The following is a 24,989-nucleotide window of genomic DNA, read 5'->3' as shown; positions in this document are numbered from 1 at the left end:
GTTTGGTTATGGTCAGAATAGTTGAAGAGAACACTTTTGATCAGTGTTCTGAATTAAAATTTTCCTTCTAGATTAGAAAAAGAATGAGACCTAAATAACACATTTTCCTGATAATATAGATGTCACTTTGTGATAACACAGAAGCAGAAGAAAGCAAAATATTTTAAAAATAAGTTCTTAACTGGAAGAGAAACTGAAATGGACCCAAACTTCCAGTTAAGTTTGTAATTTTTTGCAGTAAAAAAAGAAGACAATTGTTTAGGAGTGGCTTCCAAGCTGAAGACAAGAGTTTATTGAATGTCTGAGAGATTTGTATTTAAATACGGCTAAAACCCCACATAATCCACCAGTACATCCCAAACAGTTTACAACATAGAAGTCTCCAGTTTTCATATAACAGAGTTTACAAAAACAAAAATACAGCACCTAAATATGAAGGTTATGTTCCAATTACATGAAGCACAATTAAATTATCACTTCATGAAAAGTTGTAAGTCAAGTCAGAAGAATAAATTACTAAGATACAGTTTTATGAAAAGCTGGATTTCTGTGTCAACTTCCTTATTAGTTAAAAGATCTGCTCGGGCAAGTAAATACTGTTTCTAGTAAACAAATTATCTAATCTATGACCATTAGCTCTGTTGTTTAACATAAAATGCAATGGGCTATGGAAATTCCCTTGAGAAGTACATAAGTAGCTGTACAATGTTTTGTTAAAGTCTGTTTTCCTCAAACTACATGTAGTTTTCCTAGTAAATGTAAGTAAACTACCATTTAACTACTACTAGTTTTAATAGATTTGCCAACAAGTATAGCAGTGTCAAAGAGTACTGAAAGCAAAGAATGTATTCAAATTTCTGCCATCTTTTGCTTGCAATGGGATTTTTTGGTGTGAATTAGTTACATAACAGGAAAGGAGACTATAATGTTCTGAGAGAGAGTTGTATACCAGCAGTTGGGTAGTTTCTGTTTAAAATTTCTGTGGAGAACAGAAACTGGTAACACCACACCTCTATTAAGAGCAGCTAAAATAGAATCTTTGTATTAATTCTTTTACCTAATTAGACACTCTAAAGAGATTATAATTAACAGTAGAAATAAAAGTATGCAAGTACCAAAACTGAGAAACAGCTCATATTCATCGTATTCGATAACTGCATTCTAGCTTTGAAAGTTGAGATTTCCTTAAAAATACAAATTAAAATTTAATAATTCTACTATGGATTTCTGGAAAACAAAGTCTGCTTTTCCTAACTTAACCTATTAAATATGGCCTACTTTTATGTCAGTGAAAAGGTGTCAAGCATCACTGTGAGCAAAATTTGAAGCATTCTGAGCTTTCAAAAGTGGCCCCGCTAGTTTTACTTATTCCAGGCCTTAACTGATAAACAGTACCACTAAATGTAAAAAAAAATTAAGTAAGTTGCAGTTTACAATTAATTACACCTATTTGTTACCCAACACATCCCTTTAAAAATGGATTCTTTCATATTTTCAATGAAAATTTAAAGAGCTCTTTCTTGCCTGTCAGGCAAATCACTGCTTGTGCAAATTTAAATACAGTACATTGAGCTAATGTAACAGTGGACAGATAGCAAAAAACCAGTTTTGCTCTTGCACACCAAGACTTACTCAATGTGCAGAGTATGTCTACAATAAAGTGCTTCTCTTAACAAGTTATATTAATAATAGTATAGATGTCTACCTAGTTTTAAAGCTTAAATTCCTTAGTAAATGGTTTAATCTCCCTGGACACCCCCAATTCCACAAGGCACATTCAAAACATAAGCAAAGCACTGACTGTGAAGAATTAAACTACAATTAAAAAAATTAAGTGGTGGTAAACTACTGACTAGGTTTGTAAACAGTATCATCCCATCGAACCTCGATGTTCATGCATTATGAAAGTGAGTTTCTGTGGGAGCAGCTGCTGAACTCCAGATTTAACAATCAGGGCAGCTTTCTTGATAAAATGCTACTGTGCCTTAGTGTTTTGGTGTGGAATCCCACTTTTTTCATCACTTGAACAAAAAAAGTCACATTTGATGCATTTAAACCTGTAGCCTTAATTTACAGTGAACACAACTGATTAGTGGCTGGTTTAGATCTATTTTGGGGGTTTGTTTTAAATGTATGTGATGATCACCTCTTCTGTCGAACCTTACAAGGAAGTTGTGCTCAGTACTCTTAAAAGAAGGTTTTGGTTATGTTAAAATATGGCTGGCTTGTTTTTTGGAGGCCAGAACTTTGACCTGATAAAAACTGACTTGACAGGAGTAATTAGCTTCTTTAAAACTAAAATGGCATATAGGATCAAATTCAGTAATTATTCTTTCAGGTTCCTTTAAGACCAAATTTCAGAAGTTTCTTCAGAAACAACATTATGAAAAAAGTCCATCACCTCAAGTAATCTCTTACATAAAATAGTGAAAGGGGACACGCTTCCACAGATGTTTCAAAGAAATTAAGTAATTCCACTAACATCAGACAGACCTTACAAAAACAGTCCAAGTGCTCTCACAAGGTACACGTAGCTAAACATTGCCTTCATACCACAGAAGATGCTGCTCTATGAGCAAGAGGCATTCCACTGCTTTTCAGAAAAAGATTACATCGAGTTCATTTTCTCAGCTCTTGCAACAGAGCAAACAATACCAGAAGTATCAACACCAGAGCTCCAAGTTTTCCCCGTTTGACATTCCAGTTTAGCGTTTAATCACCACCTGCTCATATGCTCCAGATCCTATTCTGAAAATTTGAAAAGAGTTACTTTAATGTCAATTTAAATGGAAGCTAAATAGCAAGTATCACATATCAGCAAGCGTATTGTTTAAACAACCCAACCAACAGCCCTCCCAAAAAAACCCCAACAAAACCTCTCCAACCAAACAGCAAATACCAGACCAGTTAACTGTGAAGGGTAGAAAACATTTGTTATTATTACCATGCTATGGAGTCACCTACACTTTAATGCACTGAAGAGATTTTGTTGTACTACAGTCAAAATGAACAAAAAGTAATGTTACTGAACAAGAAGTTACTATTGGACTTTCCTAAACATGTTTAGGGTACCTGTCCCCACAGCTACACCATATGCAGCCAATACTCTTTATATACATTTATACATAAACAGATCAACGTGTCTAAAATAGCCAGAAATTGATTGTCAGATTCTGATACAAGAAAAACATCTTTAGTCTTTTGTTCACTCTGAATTGTAAACAAAACTTTCTCACCTCCCACATGACAGCCCACACTGGGTGGTTTTCCACAGCAAATTGCATTACTATGTAAAAAATTAATAGGGCAAGCTCTGCCTTAGTACACTGTTGTGCCTGGATTGTTCTGGTAACTACGTTAGGACAGATTTTGTGTGCTCCAGGAGTGTGTTCTGTACCATTCATGTGATCCTGGACAGATACTGGTGTGCCCAGTTTGCAGCTGAACCAAGGAATCATCTTGTAACCATTAGTATTATGTGCATGTATAAAATGTAATTATTTTATGACTTTCAATATATTATTAACTGCCTTTATAACTAAGTTCATAGTAATTGCTGAAATACTGAGGCTATTCTGATTTCTTCAGCTAAAAATGTTGAATTACATTCAACTGCAGAAAGCCAGCATTAGAGCATATTCTTGCCTGGTTCTCATGCTTTTTCATCTGAAGATTAACACATTCAAGTCAAGTCATATATCAGAGTATTTGAAGAAGGTTTAGAGAAGAAAAATAAGATCTCTGGTTCTAAATAAGATAATATGAAGCAGATTATCAAAAGAGTTTAGGGCTGCAAACAGTTGAAAGATGAACAAATCATTGAAATAAATAATGTAACAAATGGAAATAGGATTTGTGAGAAAAACTAAACTGAAGAAAATGAGGCATGTTATCAGGAAGATGTAACAGTTTGATACTGTAAAGTCAGATGTATAAAACACTTAAAATTTTCTTCCCACTCCAGAGTAACGTAACAAGGCTGTAGAGCTCCCTTTGAACCTGGTGTCTGTCTCTTGTGTCTCTACTGAAAATTTGCTCATATCTGAAAACCTCGAGACTTTTCAGAAACTCCAGGAGTTACAATTCTTAGAGCTGACACATCAGTTCTGTCCTATTTTAAAAACTGATAATCTAGCTCTCTTGGTGCTTTTAAATTACACAGAATAGAAAGGTACAAAGGTCAAGAACATAGATACAGAATAACTGCTGTATGAGATGCATTTTTATTTAGTATTGCCTATGGATTAGTTGTTCAGGCTACATACCTGTTAGGTAGATGATGGCTTCCAAAAGAAGTGCTTCCACCAGGGCCCACAAATAATCTTAAACCTTCTTCTAAAAGACAAACAAATAAAAATATGTTAGCTTTCTTTAATGCTGCCATAGCTAAATCTCAGTAATTTTAAATCTACCAGTTTTGTAGCTGATACTTTCAGATGCAAATACTTTAGGTAATGAAGAACTACCATGGTGTAGGTTGGAGGAAGTATCTTTGTCACAGATTTGCACGTGCTCTTTTAGGCTTGAAGTACCTATCTGGGAAAGCTCTCTGAATCATGGAAGGCCATTTTCAATTTCTGGTAGGTAAGATGAAGTAGAAAATGTAGCACAGTCCTTATGAATACAAACAACAGGAACTGTGAAGAGAGTGGGTTTTCCTAAGACGTGTAATGTACACCAATTTCCCCTAAGCTTCCTTATTTATCTCCATACCTTCTGCACTTGAGTCTAAACTGAAGTCTTGACTCTGGAGTATTTTTTCAACTATATCATCAGCATCAACTCTGGTAGCATCAACCCGCTTCAGCTGTGACTCCACAGAGTCTTGCTTTACAGGATGTCTGCAAAAATAAATATATTAGAGGTCTAGACATGATGAAGTAATCTACTTGTGCTAGATGAGGCTTTCAGATTAAGTGTACCTGCATTGTTTTTCCGGTGGTGCATCTTCAGTAGATGTATCAGTATCAGCTTCAGTTACTTTTGGCTCAGTTTCTTCACATGGCTCTAGAATACTTCCAGTTCCTGTTGAGGTACTTCCCACTGAGGTACTCCCCACTGAGGTGTTTCTCCTGTGGCAGAGTTCAGACAGACTGGATGATCTGGAGTGACATGTGCTATATCCTGTTGGGAAAATGCAGGAGAGATGGGTTAGGTGTGTTTTTGACAGGCCAGGTCCATCCTGAAAGCAGATTTTGTGTCTTGTCTTCTTATAAAGGAACTTTGAAAAGCTCTATGAACGTATGTGCATACATCAACTAGACAACTGACTTCAGGTTTTGTATTCTAGCACCTGCCATTATCTTTTTGTTCTGAGTAACTCTTGTTTATATCAGAACAATTAGAATGATAAATATCCCCTTTAGCTTTCAGAGCTAAGTCTTCATTTTTTTTACGCATGGAAGAGGTAAAAATCTCATTCAGATACGTTAATTGGAGGGAACAAAGGCAAAAAGCTGTCTTGCATCTGAAGAGATAATGCAGTGAATCCAGTAAATTTAAAGAGGGGGAAAAAAATGTTACCCTTGCCACGCTTGAAACTCCTAGGAAAAAGTGTTCAACCCAAACCCTTTTAAAAACATAAAGTAAACTTGTCTTCCACTGTCTAGGCCTGAGAAAGAAAAATAATCCCCACAACTAATAACAAACTTGTGAACAGCTACCTGACAGTTTTGATTGCTGACTTGCATAGCTCGAAGTTCTGGAATGTCCACATGCACCAAGTTCATCTGGGACTGAGGCACTCTTCGATGAGACATCTGCAACATGTGCAAGTCAGACAGTTTCCCTAAAGCCACCTTCATTGCTGCTTTGCCTATAATCTTGATTAGACTCAAAGGTCACATTTCCCAGAGGGATTAGAGACTTGTCACTGATTTTCTACAAACCTTTTGGAGATTCAAGTGGTGCAAAAATACCATGCATGTTAATGAGTATACATTCTTTAAAAAATAAAAATCATAATACGTATCTGAGCAAAACAGAGAGTACCATTGGGTTAGATAGATTTGTATGAAATGTAGTTGTAGATTTGTCTGGTGTCAGTATTAGAAAGATGACCATTCTTTCTCCAGTAGAATGTTGTGCCAGATGTTTTCTGTCTGAAAAGTTAACCTGCTTAAAATCTTCAGCTGTGTTTGAAGCAGAAACTCATAAGCCATGTAAGAAGGCTCCTCTGCAGGCCAATTGTCAGCATCTCTTTCAGATTTGAAGTATTTTTAACATCTTGAAACTATGAGGCCAGTTATAAAAGCATTGAAAAATTCAGAGCATTATTCTATACCTGCTATACCCAGATGTGCTACTTTTAAGTTTTCTCCACCTTTCCTGTCTTCATGCAAAGACTCTGATTCTCCAGCAATTGCTATGGATGTTGCTGTGGAAGGAGGCCTGTAAGAAAAAGGTGGTTAAGATTTGCTGTACTTCTGTTGAAATCCCTCCAAAATGATCAGCACATAGTTTTCCTTTCACATATGTTGGCCTAATTCATACCGTGCATCATGTTAACAGACCTACAGTTCTTTTCTGGACACATGCTGTACCCTGTTGAGGGAAATGGAAAATAAGCTTTTGCTATTGAGCTTAAGGACATTTTAGAGAATCAATCTGCTCAGCCCTCAGGCTTCTGGGGTTCTTGGGAAAGGCTTTTCCTTTGCTGGTGATTGGTAGAGTGATATACTTTTAATTTGAAGTTGTTTCTTAATTTTTAAGTATATGAATCACAGGACAGCTTAATACGTGTAATTCAGTACCTGATGGAATACATGAAGAGGTGGTAAGTTAAGAAAACCCCAATATGCACAACATTTGGCCAAGTTAGCTTCTGTGCTGTGACATACTCCTGGCTTTGATTTCCTGCCTTGTGACAGGGATGAAACATTCTGGGCTGAAAACCCTCCCTGCTCTTAATAAAGGGGCCTATGCACTATCTCCATGTATTGCCCTCTAAATTTTACCTCCTACAAAATAAAAAAGCATCACATATGACATAATTTAAATTGTAGTTCAGTATTAAAAGGCTTTTAATAAAGCTGAAGTACTTGTCTGAGTTAATACCAAGACCCCAAAAGAGATCTTATTAAATTAATAAATCTCTTCGTTTGTGTTTTGCTAGTGCCAAAGAAACTAATTAGAAAACAACAAAGTGCAAGCAATCTCTTGGCAAGCAAATACAACCAAAATACATTTCAAGATGTTACCTACAGTTTTTTTAATGCTTTGTTATTTTCTACTTTGGGAGCGGACTGTTGGTCTGCATACAAATGGGTATTTGTTGACATTTTTAGATTTGACATAGCCAATAAATGAATCACTGTCTTCAAGTAGAGTAACATAGCCCCTCTTAGGTTATGTTTGAAAGTAAGAGAGAAAGAAAAAAGCACTTTTAGAAATACAGTGCCTGTGTGCTTTAACTGCATAACACACTTCTGAAAGCAAGAACTGAATGGTTTCAGGGATGTCATCCCAGATCAAACATCAAGCCTTCTAGGCTTCTTCATAAAATATGGAGTTGATTCCAGATTGTGAAACTTTTAAGGTTTATTTTTCCTTCTACAAAGGACATCTGGAATAGATAAATGTTTTGTTCTGTTTGTGTTGAAAGTTTATGTTCCAGGAAATGGTTATATCACCAGTTTGGAAGAAGATGCCAAGTCTGAATAATTTGAGTAAGATTTTTTTCCTAGGGATCCAAAAAGCTATTTAGGTACTAATTTCATCTCCTTCAGTACTAGGCAGTAAAAACCAATACATTGCTTTGTTAGTATCCAAGACTAATGATTAGTTGCCTTTCAAGAATTGTTTATCAGTTCCAGCGATGTAGTTGTTAGTAGGACTGACTCTAAAGTAAATCTACTAAAGTTGTTCTGAAGTAAAAGAGGTGCTAAGTAACTCAGGATACAGAAAAGTTTCCCCAATCAGACACATTCAGATAGAACCCTCTTGCTATTTATTCCCTAACCACAAGATGAGATTCTACAGTGTTCTGTGTTACACAGCACAACTATTACACTTCCTTAACTACAGGTTAAGGACAACAAGGCAAAGGAGTCTCAATGCATAGCAGGGAATTTTCCTAGCTGCCTTCAGATGTTACCTCTTGCATTTTTTACTAAGCTTCACAATGTCTTTGCTAACTAAATACCTGTAAGTGCTTTCTCTTGTACTAGGTCATATCAAACTTACGTTGTTTGTTGGGGTTTTTTTTGCAAATGGATATTTCAAAATCATATGAGACTTGTGAATAAAAGGTATAGCAGCACAATTTTCAGGCACAAGTATTAGTCAGATCACCCCCTACCAAGTATATTTATATAAAATTTCTGCAGGAACAGTTTCCCTAACGTGGTTTTTTTTTTTTTTTATATTACAGATGTACAGGTGAGTATTCTGTGTTTGATACTAAACACCTAACAGCATGAACTATGGCACTTCTACTGGTAATTTTATCATGTCAGTAATTATTTAGCTACCATTCCATTTCTTGTGGCTTTTCTTTGTTGTTTTTTTTTTTTTTTATTTTATTTTTTTTAATACTGTTGCCAGATTGGAGAGATGTAAAAACACGAATTAGAAGTGTAGTTCTCACCATGGAATGTATGATCACCACCCCACAGAGATCTTTTACAAACTTACGTTTTAAAGCATGGGTCTCCAGACATCAGCTGCATGTTGATCAGAACCTAAACATTGAGAAAACAAAATCCACCATAATTAAAAAAAAATTGTCTGTGACACATACATGGTCATGTAAGTTGTATTTGCCACAAATGTTATATTTAAGGAAAATAAAATGCCATCATCACACATGCAAATAAACACACTTAGGCAAAAAACTACATCTTTTATGTTGGACATACAAAAACTACAAAATACCATTTAAAGTAACATAGTTACAAGATTCAGAAAAAGACACATAATCAAGGAGAATCTTAGAATTATTAATAATTGCGATGGCTTGAAAGGAAAAACAGAGCTAAGAAACCTAAAACCTGAATGAGCAAACAGAACATTGTTTAGACCAGTGGGTGCTGAAGTATGTTCTTTGCTGAGGGTGTTCAGCAAAGTGCTGGCTCTCAGGACGGGTTGTGCTAACATCAGAGACAGCAAAAGCACACAGGGCAAATAAGCCATAGGACACAGTGCATTGAAAGCTTGTGAGGCAGGTCAAAGCCATCAATTACAAATGTTCTGGACAGTCTGTGACTGTCAGATCAGAAAGTCCATGCACAGGCTGTATACTGAAAAATGTGGAAAATTAATCCCAGGGTCTCAGTAGGAGAAGAGTTGGTTTTTTTTTTTTAATTACCTGAAAGAATCTCAACGGAATTATTTTCAGGTTTATGGAGCTTATTCAGTTTTTTTAACTCCCTGGACTAAGGGAAGAGGGTGTCAGAGTGGGTCTTTTGCAAGAATTCTCCCCAGCTGTTACAGTTATTACTATCAAATAGAAAACAGGAAAATCCCAGGAGTCATGGAGGTATTGAAGGTGGCTTGTACATAGATAAGGCAATTGATAGATTCACTCTCAGAAAGATGCACAGAAAGTTGCCCAGTCTTGAAGATACCGTATATTAACTTGTTCATTTTTCAGCTCCCCTTAGACTAGGACCACCTTTTAAAAGCTTTTCTTTTACAGCTATCCAGCTCCATTTCAAAGATAAGACAAATTCTATTTTTTTCCTGCACGGATTTTAATGATTGTCTCTAAACAACACTTTTGGTTTTACTTCAAATAGCTTTCTTTCCAAAAATAAGTTCAGCAAGTAAGTTTTAAATTTCATCAGGTGCTTAATAATAGCACTTGTTCTCTGCTTTATTGCTTTAAGCATGACAAAGAATTACTTTGAGAATGGAGTTGTCCTGTCTTGTATTTTTGGTATCATAACCTTCCAGTAAACAGCGACGAGTGGTATTTCCCGATCCAGCAAACTCTGCTAGATTTAGATCTGCAAATCCCAGCTGTTGAGAGAAAATGACAATTAGTAGTAAGCATTCGGCTAAATGAAGGTACTTGCTAATTTCACATTGAGTACCACTCAATAGCAGTTTCTTTCCAATATGTGTAAGAGGATGCCCGTTAAAGGGAGTGGACTGAGGCAAAAAGCAGAAAACAAACCCAGAGTGTAAAATTCAGCATAGTTCTGTTTTCAGTTAAAAATTTAAAGTGCCAGGAGATAAAATAATAAAGATAGTTTTCTTTATATTTTAATGCAAATGTTTACTTTTGGTAACTCTTTCGGCATACCAGCCTGAAAGAAAAAAGTTCTGGTGGTGAAACATTGTTATATACTTATTAAACACACTGATTGAAAGTTCCAACAGCACTGTGTCACTATAATGCACATCATGAAGTGTATTGAGTACTAGCCTGGAATTACTTTAAAAGGGCAGAAAATGGCAAGAAAGAAAAGCTTATCTGTAGGCAAAATTAGTTACATCTCAATTTACCTTTGCATATGCCTTTCCTCCTTTTAATTCCTAGGGGAAAAAAAAAAAAAAAAAAAAAAAAAAAAAAAAGCACAATTAAGCCATTAAATATACTGACTCAGGATTTTTCTTCAGGTTGTTTTTTTTTGTTTGTTTGTTTGTTTGTTTTTTTTAAAGAAAAGCAGGCATTAATCATTATTTTAAAATATCTCCACACACATTTGCTAGACTATGCTGTTGTCAGTTAGACCTTAATATTCATAATGCCTTTGGAGCAGGCCAGCAAGACGCTGTTGTCTTGGAGAGAGGAGCAGCAGGTGCCCGATGCCAGCTGGCATTTGGCTCTTACAGGGTCTGGCCCCAAAGGCAGAACATGCTCCATGCAAAATTCTGGTACTTATTACAGTTCAGGCTACCAAGCTTACTGCTGCTTGCTGGAAGTGTCAATCAAGAGCTAACTTTATAAACACTTTGCTGCCCTGCTGGGAAATGGGATTTCTTAAATAAAAACATTTTAAATCAGTCAAAGTAAAGTAAGTAATAAGATTACTACAGAATTTTGACTGAAGGAATACCTGATGTGATTGCAGCTAAAATTTGCTTTATGAAGTTTATCAGACATTCAAAAATTAAAACAAAGGAAGAATGAGCAAGGAAAGAGAAGATGAAGGGAAAAAACATCTGCTTACCTTCCGTACAGACACCCTGCAAGTGCAAGTATCCAGAATCCCTGTTGTGGCACTGGCACTGATCTTACACATAAAGAAGAACTTTTTCTTCCAGCGGACACAATTTGACTGTACTACTTCCCTGCAAGTCGAGAGCATATGCTCAGTGTTAGCTGCACATACATTCAGAACCACACACTGCAATAAGACAGCTCAAGAACAAACCCTGGTTCCACTCTTTGTAGAGTGGCCACTTCATGGAAATTCTGGTCCAAGGCCTGAATAACAATAATAATCCCCCATTCTGATCTTAACAGTGTAGCACGACTATTAACTGTTTCAAACACTGAACACAGTATTAGACATCCAGAAGAATTCAACAGCCGTGTGTTTTTGAAAATGAACGAGAGTGTAATTTCTGCAGTTTGCCTCGGGAGAGTGAAGTCTTCCTGAACATCAGCTCCCAGGCACTGTCTCCCAAGCTGCTGAGATTGGCAATGAACTGAAGATAGCATCTTTGACAAGTTGTTTTTCAGTTCTGTTGTTTCAGAAAGGAGCATCATAGAAGCGAAACTACATAAATCTGAGGCCTGGAAAAGCAGAAAGGAGATGATGTGCAATAACCAGACACAAAGCAATGCACTTGAGGCAAATGAGAATTGCAGCTACATACTGTGAGTTTGCCACTTGAGAGCAAAATAAGCTGACACATCTGAAGAGATCTGTTTCTCACAGGAGGATAACAATGTGACAGTATGATGCAGTGACAAAAAGGCAGGATGTAGGATGCTTTCAGTTATGAATGTAATTTTATAAGGCTCAGACAGAACACATTCTGTTTGGATAATTCTGACCAAGAACAGACTCTGAAATGAACATGCACAGGGAGGACAGCTAGAAAACCCCTGTATCTTAAAAGAAAAAAAAAATACACTGGTGATTCAAATAGTTGAGAGACCAAATAACTTTTAAGTCAAATGAGAAGTGGTCAAGACCAAAATAAAGCATGATCAAACATCCATTTAAAACTGAAAGTTAGAAGGCCTCAAACTACAGAGCAAGTTACTGGAACAGCTTTCAAATAAGAGAAGTAGATGCATAAAAAGCCTTTATTGTAGTTCATGACAAGGTTGGCCAGTTTGTCACTAGTGGGGCAAAAGGACTGTGATTCTGAGGACTTGTCTCAATCAAAAGTTCTTTTCTAGCCCCATGTTTCTAAATTCACAACTTGGAACCGTGAAGAAACTGATAATTTCTTCTATCAGTCCAACCACTGAAGTACCATCTTCACATATAAAAATGTTTCTCCTTTTCCCTCTTCCATTTTCCTAGTACATACATTCCTATGTTTTATACAAACTTCTGACAGCAGCTTATTATTGAAGAAGCAGTTTGAAGTCTTTAGCAGATAGAATCCTATGGTTCTGCAGAAGCTGGAGCCAGAGTTCATCGCGAGTGTAGAAAAAGGAAGAATTGCAGGGCGCTCACAAGAGCTCCCTTTGCTGTGCTGGTGAGAATCCCAGCTCCAGGGCTCACTGGCACTGTGACTTCCTAAGGTGGGAATAAATCAGCCAGCCTAAAATGAGTCAGTGTAACAACCACAACAGACTAACAGATTCTGGTGATACAACACTGAGTCACATTCAGGCATGTGACCTGAAAGGAACATGCTCTGTAAACATCATGATCTACTCTTTATCTGGGATGTTTTACATTGCAAACTTTCCTGTACGGTGGGGGAAAAAAAAAATCCCATCCTGCTGTCACATGAGTTATTTAAATACACAAAAGAACCAGAATTCAAAAAAGGCAAATTGCAAATAGTTACATCTCCATTGACAGGCTCAGACAAGAAGACATCACATAAAAGACACCCTTAAAAGGGATAATTGATAACTGGTAACATTTGTGACACATATAAAACAGTGCTACTAAACTGAAAGAGTTCCCTGGTCATCCATAAAGATCAGAAAATCTTTTCTCCTTGCATCTGTTTGTTACACCCAGGACACCACTGGCTCTACCAATAACAGCATCACTTCTGCTGCTATTCATCATTTCTCTAGTTCTTGTAGTTTTTTTGCTTCTGTAACATTTCCAGTGAAGAATAATGTTTTCCACTGAAACAGTGTTTTGGTGAACTCATGAAGCCAAAGCGATGTGCCAAAATCCTTGTACTACTCAGTATAATGGTTCAAGTTGTTTCTGCTTCTCAGAGCAGCCTCCTGCCTCTACAGCAAAGTCAGAGCAGCTGCACATTCTACAGATAAAATGTTCTAGACATCACTCACATTGTAATGCAGTGAACATTCAACACATTTTTGCTTGCAAATGCAAGATAAATGTAAGTAACATCTGCTTGAGAAATGTATCCTTAAAACCTTTTAAGTATTTTGAATTTATTTTAACATACCAATACTACTATGTGAGTATAATGGTTCAAGTAAGGAAGACAGCATAAAACCACTCTGCTTTAGATAGATTCAGTCCACTCATATCACAGGTCAGGATTTGCAAACAAGAAGTAGAAGTGGCAGTAAAAAGGCTTCAGTTGTGGATACTGATGGTCTAATTTTTCTAAAAATAAAATTAAAACCAGCAATTCTGCTTCCTTGTCATAAGGATGTCAGGGGAAAAAAGTATCATTCATTTCTTTTACTGGCATATAAATCATAAGATACTTGAAAAATCTGTACACAATTCAAAAACAAAATACACACAACAAACCAACAACAAGAACAAGAAACAAACAAACAACCCACAAAAGCCCCACAACCCAACCAATTGCCCCTATTCCCACTAAACAGTTCTTCTAATTCCACCACATAAAAGAAAAAAAAGGATGTCTTTTAATTCAGGAAATGTCTTAGTAAAGAGGAGTACCATCTAGCTATCCCCATCACGCTGAAAAAAAAGGTCAGATAATCAGACCCTTTCACTTCAGCAGTAACATCTAAGTTGATGAGATTCTTAGTGAAGTGCAGGGCCTTTAGAAAATAAACAGCTGTATTGATTGGCTGCCATGGCAATGAACCCAGATAACTTCTGGTGCTGCAGACTGGGGAGAGCTTTCCGTTCTGAGTCAGCTTCCTATGAGCCTCCCAGTCACTTCACCACATGCAGAGTAAAACCAGTTGTTTTCTCAATCAAAATGTATCTTAGTTACCAAGATGCACTGGAATACATAGTAGGCTGTAGTGCTTTGGTGAAATTGAATAAGTGCTGTCAGTAGTATGTAACCAAGAATAAAATCAATAAACAGATTCTGTAGGATAACATTACTCCAAAGTTATAGTGTGTTACCATCACTGTTTTTTCTTGAGAGGGACAATTTCACATGGACTCAATTTCAAATGCAAGATTTCAGCTGTAGGCAGGTCCTTATTTGTAGATGCTTTGTGTACTGTACACAATTGCCACTTAAAATGTTGAATAAAAGTACTGGATTTTTCTTTTAACACACAGCAGAGAAAAAAAAAATCTCAAATAATAGACAGTAAATCTAATCCAGTCGCCTCCTCATCCTAAATTGTTAACAAGTAATGGACTTTTTTTAAGGTGTTTATGTTCATTGGATTGTTTGTTCATTTCTACATGGATAAAATCTATGAATAATGGCTTGTTCCAGCAAAGAGCTACAAACCCCAAAATAAATCACATTTAGGGACCTTCAGTATCATGGGGAAAAATCCCTTCTTTCTAAATGGAAAAGCTTTAGCATGAGAGGCTCTGAAATAAAGAAGCCAAAACTCCTTGTGGACATTTACCAAAAGACTGTTCCATTAATCAGAAAATTTACTCTAGTTTTTATCTGAATTATTCTAAACAGCCTATTAGGATCTTTAGCCATATGGGGATGATTATGTTAAACTGCTTGTGTTTGTAGAGCAATTATTTTAGATCTATTGGTCACCAAAGAAACAATAAATTGGGATAATTCATTTTAAGATGCCATTCAGTCTTTATATCAGCCTATGTTCATATGAAAATACTTCCAGAACTACCTTTGGATTCAGCTGGATCAGTACACTTCTTTATGTCAAAGAAAGTGGTGTAATGCATCTTACAGTGAACGGAACATGTTACTACTCGCTAGAAATACTGTGAAAAAATAGCTTTTTCACTACTTGAGGTAAATGAGAATATTATTATTATATTTTAAAGAATATTATCATTAAATTTTAAATATATTTTAAATATATCATTAATATATTTTAATATTAACATATATTTTAAATATAGAAAGTTATATTATATTAATATATTTTATATATTTTATTGTATTTTAAATATATATTATTTATAATATTTTATTATATTTTATTTAAATATTATCATTATATAATTATTATATTTTAAATTATTATTATATTTTATATTGAGAGAGTCGCCTAAGTTTTGTTTGTTTGTTTCAGAAGAAGCTGTCTGAAGCTGATCAGAGGTGCGGAGGGAAGCGAGGCTGCGGCAGCGCACTCCTCGGGCACGGCGGCAGCGAGGCCCAAGGTGTCCGGGGACGGCCCCTGGGCAGTACACACGGGGCACCTGGGGCTGACACACAGCTCTGCTACACACCGAGACCAGTGAACAGCTCTGTCCTGGGCTGTAGTTTAGGATGTATTCTATCACCATCTTCAGTTCATGGCCCATCAATGCCGTGTGCATGACTCACAGATAAATCCCTCCGGGAGTTATCTCTCTTTAATGGGCCATCAAGGCCCTCCTCTATGACTCATCATCCCATTGGGAGATGCTCTGCCCACGGGGAGGAGCCAAGCATTCTCACCTGGATATAAACTGGGATTTGGGACAGTAGAAGCAGCCCTCACTCACTGGATTCTCAGAGGACCGGAGCTACCAGACCTTTCTACAAGATTTCTGTTTCAGGAAGACCACCTCGTCTGGACTGTTTCCATCACCCTGATCAGGTTGTATTCTGACTCTGTCACTGGTTTTTTCTTTTTGTATTTATTTTATTTTATTCTATTTCATTTTCCTTTTCTTCTCATTAAATTTTATTTCTGACTTAGAGCCTCTTACTTGGGTTGTTTTCAAACCACAACAAGCTCCCTGGCCATCCCATCTGCTCCACCCACCCATCCATCCATCCATCCATCCCCCACTGCATCTGTGCGGGTGCTGCCACCACAGGGACAGGGACCTGTCACTGCCGGCCCCACCCAGGGGCTGGCATTGGCTGTAACCCATCGGGACTCCCCAGCTGCTGGCACATGGACACGCAGGGCCCTGTGACCCACAGTCCCACTGCCATGTCCTAAGTGTGCCCACTCGGGCCTCTCCTGTTGCTGGCAGCCCTGTGACACTCCTGACTGCGATTGGTGGCACTCAGACATGGCACACTGCACAGAGAGCCCCTCCCCAGGAGAGAGTCAATGTACTTCAATGGGAAAATACAGCAGGCACTGCTCATTAGAAACAGACAAATGCACCAAACAGCCAGCAAACTATTTACATCCAACTGGCCCTTTATCCCCTTAACTCCGTATTTTTCCCCACACTTGTTTCTCCTCAAACTCATCCCTTCCTCCACCAAACTGTCCCATGCTAATCCTCTTCCCTTGTATCCCACCCTGTGCCTCATAGGCAGCAACCCCCCTCAATCCAAAACATGCTTTAGTTTTAGTTCAGCATGATGGGTTTCCTGCCTGGACAATGGGGCTAAGGGTCTCCTGGGACAGCTCTAGGAGGGGCCCAGAGAGGGTATTCCCCTTCATTTCAGTTCCTCACCTGCCTGTGTCCCTGGGCTTTGATGGGCTGATGGTTCCTGTGGCAGGACTGGAAATAGCTGGAGCTGGATATTATTTTAGGCCCTCCACCCTCCCCTGCCTTTGCTGAGTACACTCATTTGTGGATGTGTAAATGAACTTCTATCACCTAAAGCTTCCTTTGATCCACCCCTCTGTCCTTTTGGATAAAAATACAGTATTTAGTAGACTGAAGTTTTAGTGTAGTAAATAGTCTAAAATGGGAGCAATATTCCATTCAAATAGATATTTTATATATCTAACATCTTTCTTCTGCAGAAAGCTGGAACACCTAACAAAGGCCAGTGTCATGATCCTAGCTTCAGAGACAGGAATTAAGGGATTAACCTACAATCTAACAGTATAGCCCCACTATCAGTGGCTTCAGGTTCAGGTCCTTTAAGATTCAGCATTTCCTAGGCTATCTTTAGTATTAGGAAGGAATTGTTGGATATAGAGTTCTCATTTATACTATACATTAACACAGAAGGGTTTGGCATGCAAGAGACAAACACCTTCTTGCACTCCTCCAACGTAAAATCTACATAAAATTTCATGCAGTGTTGTAGTTCAGGGAAAGATACAGGTACCCATGCAACAGGGTCCTGGAGCAGTACTAAGCTACACTTTAAATTGTTATCCAATAACCAAAAGGCTAAATTTAGACTTCATATAGAGAAGTGCATCACTTGAAGTGCTTAGAGCATGAGCTCCAAAATACGTGCTGTTGCAATAAGCTTATGCAAAGCTTAATGTATTTCTCCATTCAGGAACAAATTCAGTTTACTTTTCCTTTAATATTCTGTTTCCCCCGTGCCTGAGGCATGTAAGAGGATGCATTTTCTCCAACAAAATCACTTTTTCCTAAGCACTGCTAAAAAACTGAACAAAACAAGTCATTTACAAACAGAGTTTCAATGGTTCACAAATTTCAGGACTAAGCAAACAGCTGGCTCTGCAGGAAGAGCTCCACTTGTTTACAGTGCACAGCTCTCCAATTAATTTGCTGTTTAGTACGTGCAAAATTTGAACAGAGTAATCATTTTCTATTCCACATGTTTTTACTCATAATAAAACAGGTTACATTTTTAACTAGCAGCATTTTCATGTCAACAGCTTCTTATAAAAGATACATAAATTGATCACGGATGAAAACCTGCTGATTACAGGCAAATGCAGAGACCTAGAAAGGAATTAGCACTGTGAAGGGCAAACTGCATTAGAAGACTGTAGTCAGCAAGTCAGAGGAAATTGAACATTTGAGAGTGTATCTGCAGCAGCACGCTTGGTTTAGGAGCCTTCCTGGCAGAAGACTGATGAACTGAAGCAAGTCCAGGGGGTATGAGATAAGGGTCTAGAGTTAGGGATTAATTCTTCTGTGATGCAGGAGAATTTGGAAACATGGGACTTTCACAATTTGACGATGGGGTGAAGGAAGATCTAATTGCCATCTACAGTCAGCTCTATGTTAGAAGATGGAGCCAGACATTTCTTAGTGAGAGAAAGGAAAAGAGGCAAAAACAAGGTAAATTCCAGTGAAATAAGGGGAAAATATTCACAGTAAAAGTGGGGAACAACAGGGCAGGCTGTCTACAAGAATTGGCATCTCCATTATTGCTGATTTTCTAAAGCTGACAGGAAAAAGCTCTGAGCTTCCTGATCCTACTGAAATTAGTCTTGCTTTCAGCAGGCAGCTGGACTGTGTGATCTCTAGCATTCTCCTTCACCCTAAATTATTCCATGAACAGAAATAGTCCTTAAAATGTGAAGGCAAGCAGGTGCTATGGTAGTTGCAAACGGCAAGTTTGTGTCAGAAAAATACTGTACTCCATTTACTGGGCTGAGGTCAGGGGGAAAAAAGCAAACTATCACCAGCTCATTTAAACCCAAGTGCCAGTTCTGCACAAGCCAGGCACCTTAAGCATGAAAGCTTTCCCTACCACCTCTGCCTCTTTAACAGATGTCTGTCATGTATCTCTTCTCAAACTTTTCTTATCAGTTCTCAAAATCGCAGTAACAGAAGCCTCCCAAGATTGAGCCTTTCTTATATCTGCAATAACCACTTACACCCCATGCAAAGAGCAGACTGTACAAACATTTTATTTTCCTCTAGTGTATCCCAAAGATACACAAAGAAAGTGTTTTGAACACCTTCAAGACAAATATTATATTCTTTACTCACTCCTCTGATTAACTCTGTTTTTCCTCAGCCATATTTTTTAAATCAGTTGACTTAAGACATTTCACTCTAACTATTAATGAAAGGAGAAGTACAAACTACATGTTGAAGAAGTTGTACTTTGCGTAGAGAACTTCTCCTTCTTACCTTTTCCTCCCTACAGAAGACAGGGTCTGAAGGCTGCTTATCCAAGTATCTCTTCACAACTGAGGAAGCATTAAGTGGACATTCCAGAGTGTGAAAAAAGCAATATTTTGTATTAAAAAAGTTCAATATTTTGTACCAATATTCCTCACAGTACTTAAAAACATATTTTGTTTCAAATTCCCCAACTGCAAATCCAGTTACAGCTGAAAAAGCTATTAGAAGTAGCATTATCCAGCTCTGAGGACTGTCAGCAGGATTCATACATCATGCAGGAAGATTAGAGTGCTAGGGACACTGATTCCGTGTGACAGGTACGTTTCTCTAACAAATACTGTCATTTAAAAACAGACAGTTAGTTAAGCTGTGTTACTGTCAGGAGAGTTTTTCTCTTTCAAATGCAATAGCAGCAATCAGGAGAAGAATGGTAAAAAGACAACTTGAAGAATCCAGTGAGGCAGAAAACCTACTTGCTGGTGTCACCAAAAATAGATGTAGTTTTAGACAGTTGAGAAGGAGGTGGCCCTGCATCACTAGAATTATGAAGTACTTATCTGGCAGATAAGAAGGCAATTTCTACAGAAAACAATTACATGCTCTAGCCTGTACCTATTAGGAATAAGAATATATTCATGCATGATCTCCCAAGACTTCCTCTCAGAACTCAAGACGGTACATAAAAAAACCCACATTGCAGAAATATGTTGGAAAATAAAATGATATGATGAAAAACTTACAGTTCTTGGCCACCTTGAATGTGTCTGTCACATACAGCAACCATAATCAGCTTCTTAGTTCAGAATATTGTTGTGTAAAAGAAAGACAGTAGAAACATCAGCAGTGGAAATTGTCAGAAATCAGATCTGAAAGAACGGGGAAAATGACCAAGCTGGAGGCTGCAGTCAGAAGAACACACCAACCAAGTCTTTTTCTTGAGTGGAGTGCAGCTGGAAACCAAGTTAAAAATGGAACTAGCAGGCTTACAGCTACTGTAGCCTCAGTTGATAGAGCTTTGAAAGTACACCCTCAAGAAGTCAGATCCTTGTTCCCAAAATTTCTTGGATTTCCTCATATTCCATCTGTTCATTTACTGTTGATTGAGCAACAGCTCAGCCTCAGTTATCTGCTCTAGGGACCTATTAATTTTTGATTCAGCCTGTTAAAATGAGGCAGTTGCAGAAAATCTATACTTGCTGTCTATTTATATCTACATTAGAATGGTCACGAATAAATATACTTAGCATTTAGTCAAGTCTGTACCTTAAAATAGTATTTTTTTTCTGTTCAAAATATTCATAGGTGCAATAATCTTGTGTCCTTTCATGGTGCATTAGCCATTATGTGCGCACTATTTTATGGCCAGGCAGTACACAGACACACAGTATCCTGGAATCTGCACAAGTGTCCTGTATTAATGTATCCAATTTCAAAGAGAGAGATCTAATGTCATTAGCCCAGGGAAAGGTTGAAAGATGCCTTGCCACACAGGAAACCAGGCTTAAGCTAGGAAAGTTTCCTAAATGAAAATGAGGTTTGTTAGCATAACTTTGCATATATCCACAGTCTATTGGCTGAAAATCCAGCCTTTATTCTAACACCTAAAACACAATGGTAAAGATCCAGAAGTCATGCTACAAAACAATATCGAGGAAGGGGAGGGCAAGAATTACACTGTATGGCTGATTGTCTGTTTGCTGAAACAACCAAACTGAACCTCCTCCCTTCCACAACACCCTCCAAGGTTTTCCCTGGTTGAGAGTCAAAGCTTATAACACATAAATTCTTGCCAGAATTCCAGGGTCCTGCTCTTGCAGAAACTCTCCAACATTTTTCCCAGTTTAAACACTGCTGCCACATGACTGGTCAATGTCCTTGGATAAAAATTTTATTTGGCGCTACCAGATTACTTTAAAAGTTGAATATTCTTGTCAGGTAATTAAACACTTAGTGTTTTAATCCAGAATTTCCTTTTCCTACATTAAGGATTCACAGATGTGCATAGGGATGTTTCAAATAGAAGTTTTCTAATTGGAGTTCTAAAAAAACTACATGCAAACACAAAAATGCAAAGCGATGTGGTTGCTATTTACACACCAGCCAGATCACTGTGTACTGCACTATACACACTGATTTCACCTGGTCACAGAATTTCTGAACACTTCAGGCACACATCTGTGGGAGCCAGAAAAGTAACTGGACTGTGATGAGTCTCCAGTAACATGGCCCATGTCTCCGTAATGTATTCCTTAGGTAGCTCTTTCTCAGCAAAGATCTGAGAAGTTTAAAAAAGCTGGTTTTCAGTAGCTTGAGCTTTCATCAGTCTTCTTTTCACTTCACTTCAGTGATCAGAGGGATGATGAAGGTACCACATTGCTTGCAGGATCAGGACTTTAAGGATTCATACATGATCCATAGAGGGCTGAGAAGACAATCTCTTAAAACTATTTTCATGACAACTTTCATGACATATGGGCCCTTATTCCAAGGCAACTGCTGCCCTGGGTTTTTATGACATTCTTCTCTGTGAGTAAGCTTTGGAAATAAAATGCTAATAATGTTAGGGTGGTTTATAGACTATTGACTGGACCTTTTTTATTTTATTTGAACTTTCTAAGGCAAGAGACAGCAGGGTATTGGTCTGTATGGGTACCAACTTGAAAACTTCAAAATTTCTCCCAAAATAATCACAGTTTACTAGACCTCAGTGAATAACAAAAATAAAGCTATTAAGAAAACAGAGTCACTTTCCCCCTGTATTCTAAAATTTTTGGAATGAGTTTGTCTATTACTTTCTGAAACAATAGAATTCTTTGAGTATCTTCTATAAAGCTAAAAAGATTACTACTTTAGGGATATAACTGCCAGCTCACAGCAAAACTAACAAATGCATGCAACTAGAAGATTATGGCATCAGAGCGTTTGCAACTGACAAGTTTTGAAATACTACCACTCTGGTGTAAACTTAATTTCTTCCTTATTTATTCAGCCCTTTGCTGAATCACCACTCTGAAAATCCATCTGTTAATTCTTAAGCCAAGAGCAAAGGCACTCCCTAAACTGGCACTGAAGGATCACTGCAGAAAGAATTCTTTACCTCCCTACCAGCACACCCAAACACTCCTCAGTCCAGCAGGAATGAGTTACACTCACAGACCAGCATATGTTCCACTGCTGTTAGTTTTTAAACCACAGCCCAAGAAAAAGAAAATGGAAGAATTTTTAAGCTTCAGCTCCAACACAATTTTTTATATCAGTTTCCCGACACACACTGCATCCTACCACACACATTTTTACTCTAATGAACCATTCATAAAGATATGAATGAGGGCTTTCAAGCATTTAATTTTAGCATCATGAATAGGCAAGGCAAAAAAGACTAAGATCACCATAACGTGTCAAAACCATCTGCTCAGCTGAAAGCAAGTCCTTGAAAATAGACACCCTGTCCAGAAGATGTATGTCAGCCTGTGGAAATGACTTCAAGGCAATAAGGGCTGGAGCAGGACAGTAATGGCACATTAGTGCCTGAATCATGATTGTCATCATCATCATCTATTACCTATGAAGTCTCTCACAAGACAAACGTTGAGGAAAGACATGAAATGAGAACAGAGCACTGACGAGCTGAACAACTTCCAACCATAAAGAGGAAAATTTTATCTTCAATTATACACGCTAATATAATGGAATGGTTAAATAAGGTTCTAGGCTGAAGTTCCATTTTTATTCCTTCTCCTTGATTAATTTAATTTACAGAATCAAAAGCAGATAATTTAGAAAGCTCTGTAACAACAATATTTTAATAAGAAAATAACTGAATATTCATGGATTTGTTACTGTCTTCTCCCAGAATCCTATGAGACATTATCCAGTAAATCCTCTTTGTAATAATATCAACGTAAAATAATAACTCATAAAGGAAGAACAAGTGTAATGGGAGGAGAGTCTCCTTCTCCCCAGACCTGAAGCCACAGCACACATCCTTCCTACTGACAAGTTTCTTCTTCTGCCTGGTACTTGGAAAAAATTAACACACCGGCACTCTGTTTACCCATCACTACCCATGGATTGGGGAGCCACTGTAACGACAGATGAGTCGTCATTGCTGAGACACAACTGAAGGGAAAGAAAGGGAAAAAAGACATCTGCCTTGCTGCACTTGCACTGCAGAACTGAGCATGAACAAAGTCAGTAACACATGACCCGAGCACTCAGAGAAAAAATTGAGGACCTTGCCATGGAACTTAGCTCTCCGTGTAAATATCTACAGAACGAAACACAGCAATCCAGCGTGCAATATTTAAACAATAAGGTCGCACAGCTCACAGGGGACAGCTCAGACTACAGGCTTGGGGACAAGAAATTCTCTCCCCTCTTGTCACCTACACGCTCAGCAGCTCCAGCTCCATGGCACAAGAGACCCGTTTCTCTGAGACAACGCTCATCACCCAGGGATTCCTCTCCTCGGTCACTCCGTGTTTAGGCGGCTCCAGGCAGCGAGCAGGCACGCAGGAGGAGCTCCACGCGCTCCCACATGTGCTCTCTCGCCGCCGACACTGGCAAAGCAGGCGGGACGGGAAGCCTCAGCCCGCCCGGGGCCACGCCGTGCCACAGGAGCTTCCCCTCGGGCCGGGAGCCCCGGGGCGGGCGGCCTCCTTCCCCCGGGCCGCCCAGGGAGCCCAGGAGCGGGCGGGGGGCCGTGGCCCGGGGCCGCCTGCGTGCGGCTGTAGCCGGCACAGCCCGGCCGGCCCCGGCTCCCGCAGGCACCTACCGGGAGGACTCCCCGCTGAAGCTGCCCCCGTCCAGCAGCCGCACCTTGCAGAAGAGGATGCCGTTGACGAAAGGCACGGAGGAAAGCTCGTCCAGTTCCAGCTCCACGCGGAACTTGAACTTCTTCTTCTTCATCATGACGAAGGCCATGGGCCAGGGGCCGCCCCCGCGGCAGCTCCGCTCCTCTCCGGCCGCCCCGCTCCGCTCCGCTCCCATGCCCGGGGCGAGGGCGGCTCCGGGGCCGGGCCGGACCGCGGCCGCTCCCCGCTCAGCCCCCGGCGGCCGCGGCGCCCCGGGCCGGCGCTTACCCGGCAGCGGGCGCCTCCCTTTGGCCGCCGCCCGCCTCCGCTCCGCCCGCCGCCCGAGCCACGGGCCAGCGCTGCCGCCGAGGGCTGGGCCGTGCGGCCGCCCGCAGAAACCGGCCCGGGCCGGGCGGGGCTGTTCGGTATCGGGGCTCGGCGTGCCGCTCCCCACGGCCCGCACCGTGTCCGGGACACTGAGCGGCCCCGCGGGGCTTGTGCCGCCCGGGCCGCCGCTCCCCGGGAGCTCGCTGCTCGGCGTTTGGAGAACAGGAACGGAACAAAGCCTCCTCGAGGCGTCCGCATTTCAACCCTGAATTTAGGTTCTTCTGCTGTGATTTAAACCCTATAGGGGTCGTGTACAGCCGTTCAACCTGTAATTTACAACCAGCGCCGCTTCTGCTACAAGCAACAGATGCTCACGCTCTTGTCGGGAAGGAGGATGTACATGACTGTGTTTACATTTAAGAACAGTCCCGTGGCGTAGATGATTACGGCAACACATACGCCACGCTCTTGTTTAATGTATAGTTCTCTCTCTAGGGGAGAGCTTTGCCTTAAAAACCAATTCCAGGAGATATAAACCCAGAGCAAGCTCAGAGCAGCCTCCATCAGCAGATCGGTTTCCTCTTTACAGCGTTGCGTAAGAAACACACAGCGTGTCTTCCCACAACCGAGCGCTTAATCACATGGTAAGAAAAAGAACTTGTAAGACTACTTATGCAGTGTGATCTGCCCC

At 39.3% G+C, this 24,989-nt stretch overlaps 1 protein-coding gene across 3 annotated transcripts; it reads right to left on the bottom strand.

Annotated features, from left to right (window-relative positions):
* Positions 1–269: 269 nt before the first annotated feature.
* Positions 270–24,286, bottom strand: EEIG2 (EEIG family member 2). 3 transcript variants are annotated; one of them, XM_066324583.1, is made up of 11 exons: positions 23,953–24,286; positions 11,118–11,238; positions 10,450–10,479; positions 9,844–9,960; positions 8,635–8,681; positions 6,284–6,390; positions 5,664–5,759; positions 4,923–5,124; positions 4,714–4,841; positions 4,266–4,335; positions 270–2,748 (listed from the first exon to the last, which is right to left on the bottom strand). In XM_066324583.1, the coding sequence occupies exons 1-11, from the start codon at positions 24,165–24,167 to the stop codon at positions 2,706–2,708; spliced, it is 1,176 nt and encodes a 391-aa protein (XP_066180680.1). In that variant the 5' UTR covers positions 24,168–24,286; the 3' UTR covers positions 270–2,705. The 3 variants fall into 3 exon arrangements, with proteins under 3 accessions (XP_066180680.1, XP_066180681.1, XP_066180682.1); XM_066324584.1 differs by lacking the exon at positions 5,664–5,759; XM_066324585.1 differs by lacking the exon at positions 9,844–9,960.
* Between the last annotated feature and the right edge of the window lie 703 nt (positions 24,287–24,989).

Source organism: Sylvia atricapilla, chromosome 9 (genome assembly GCF_009819655.1).
Source record: "Sylvia atricapilla isolate bSylAtr1 chromosome 9, bSylAtr1.pri, whole genome shotgun sequence".
NCBI lineage: Eukaryota > Metazoa > Chordata > Aves > Passeriformes > Sylviidae > Sylvia > Sylvia atricapilla.
Note: the sequence above shows the minus strand (reverse complement) of the source record. Positions and strands in the feature narration are given on the sequence as shown.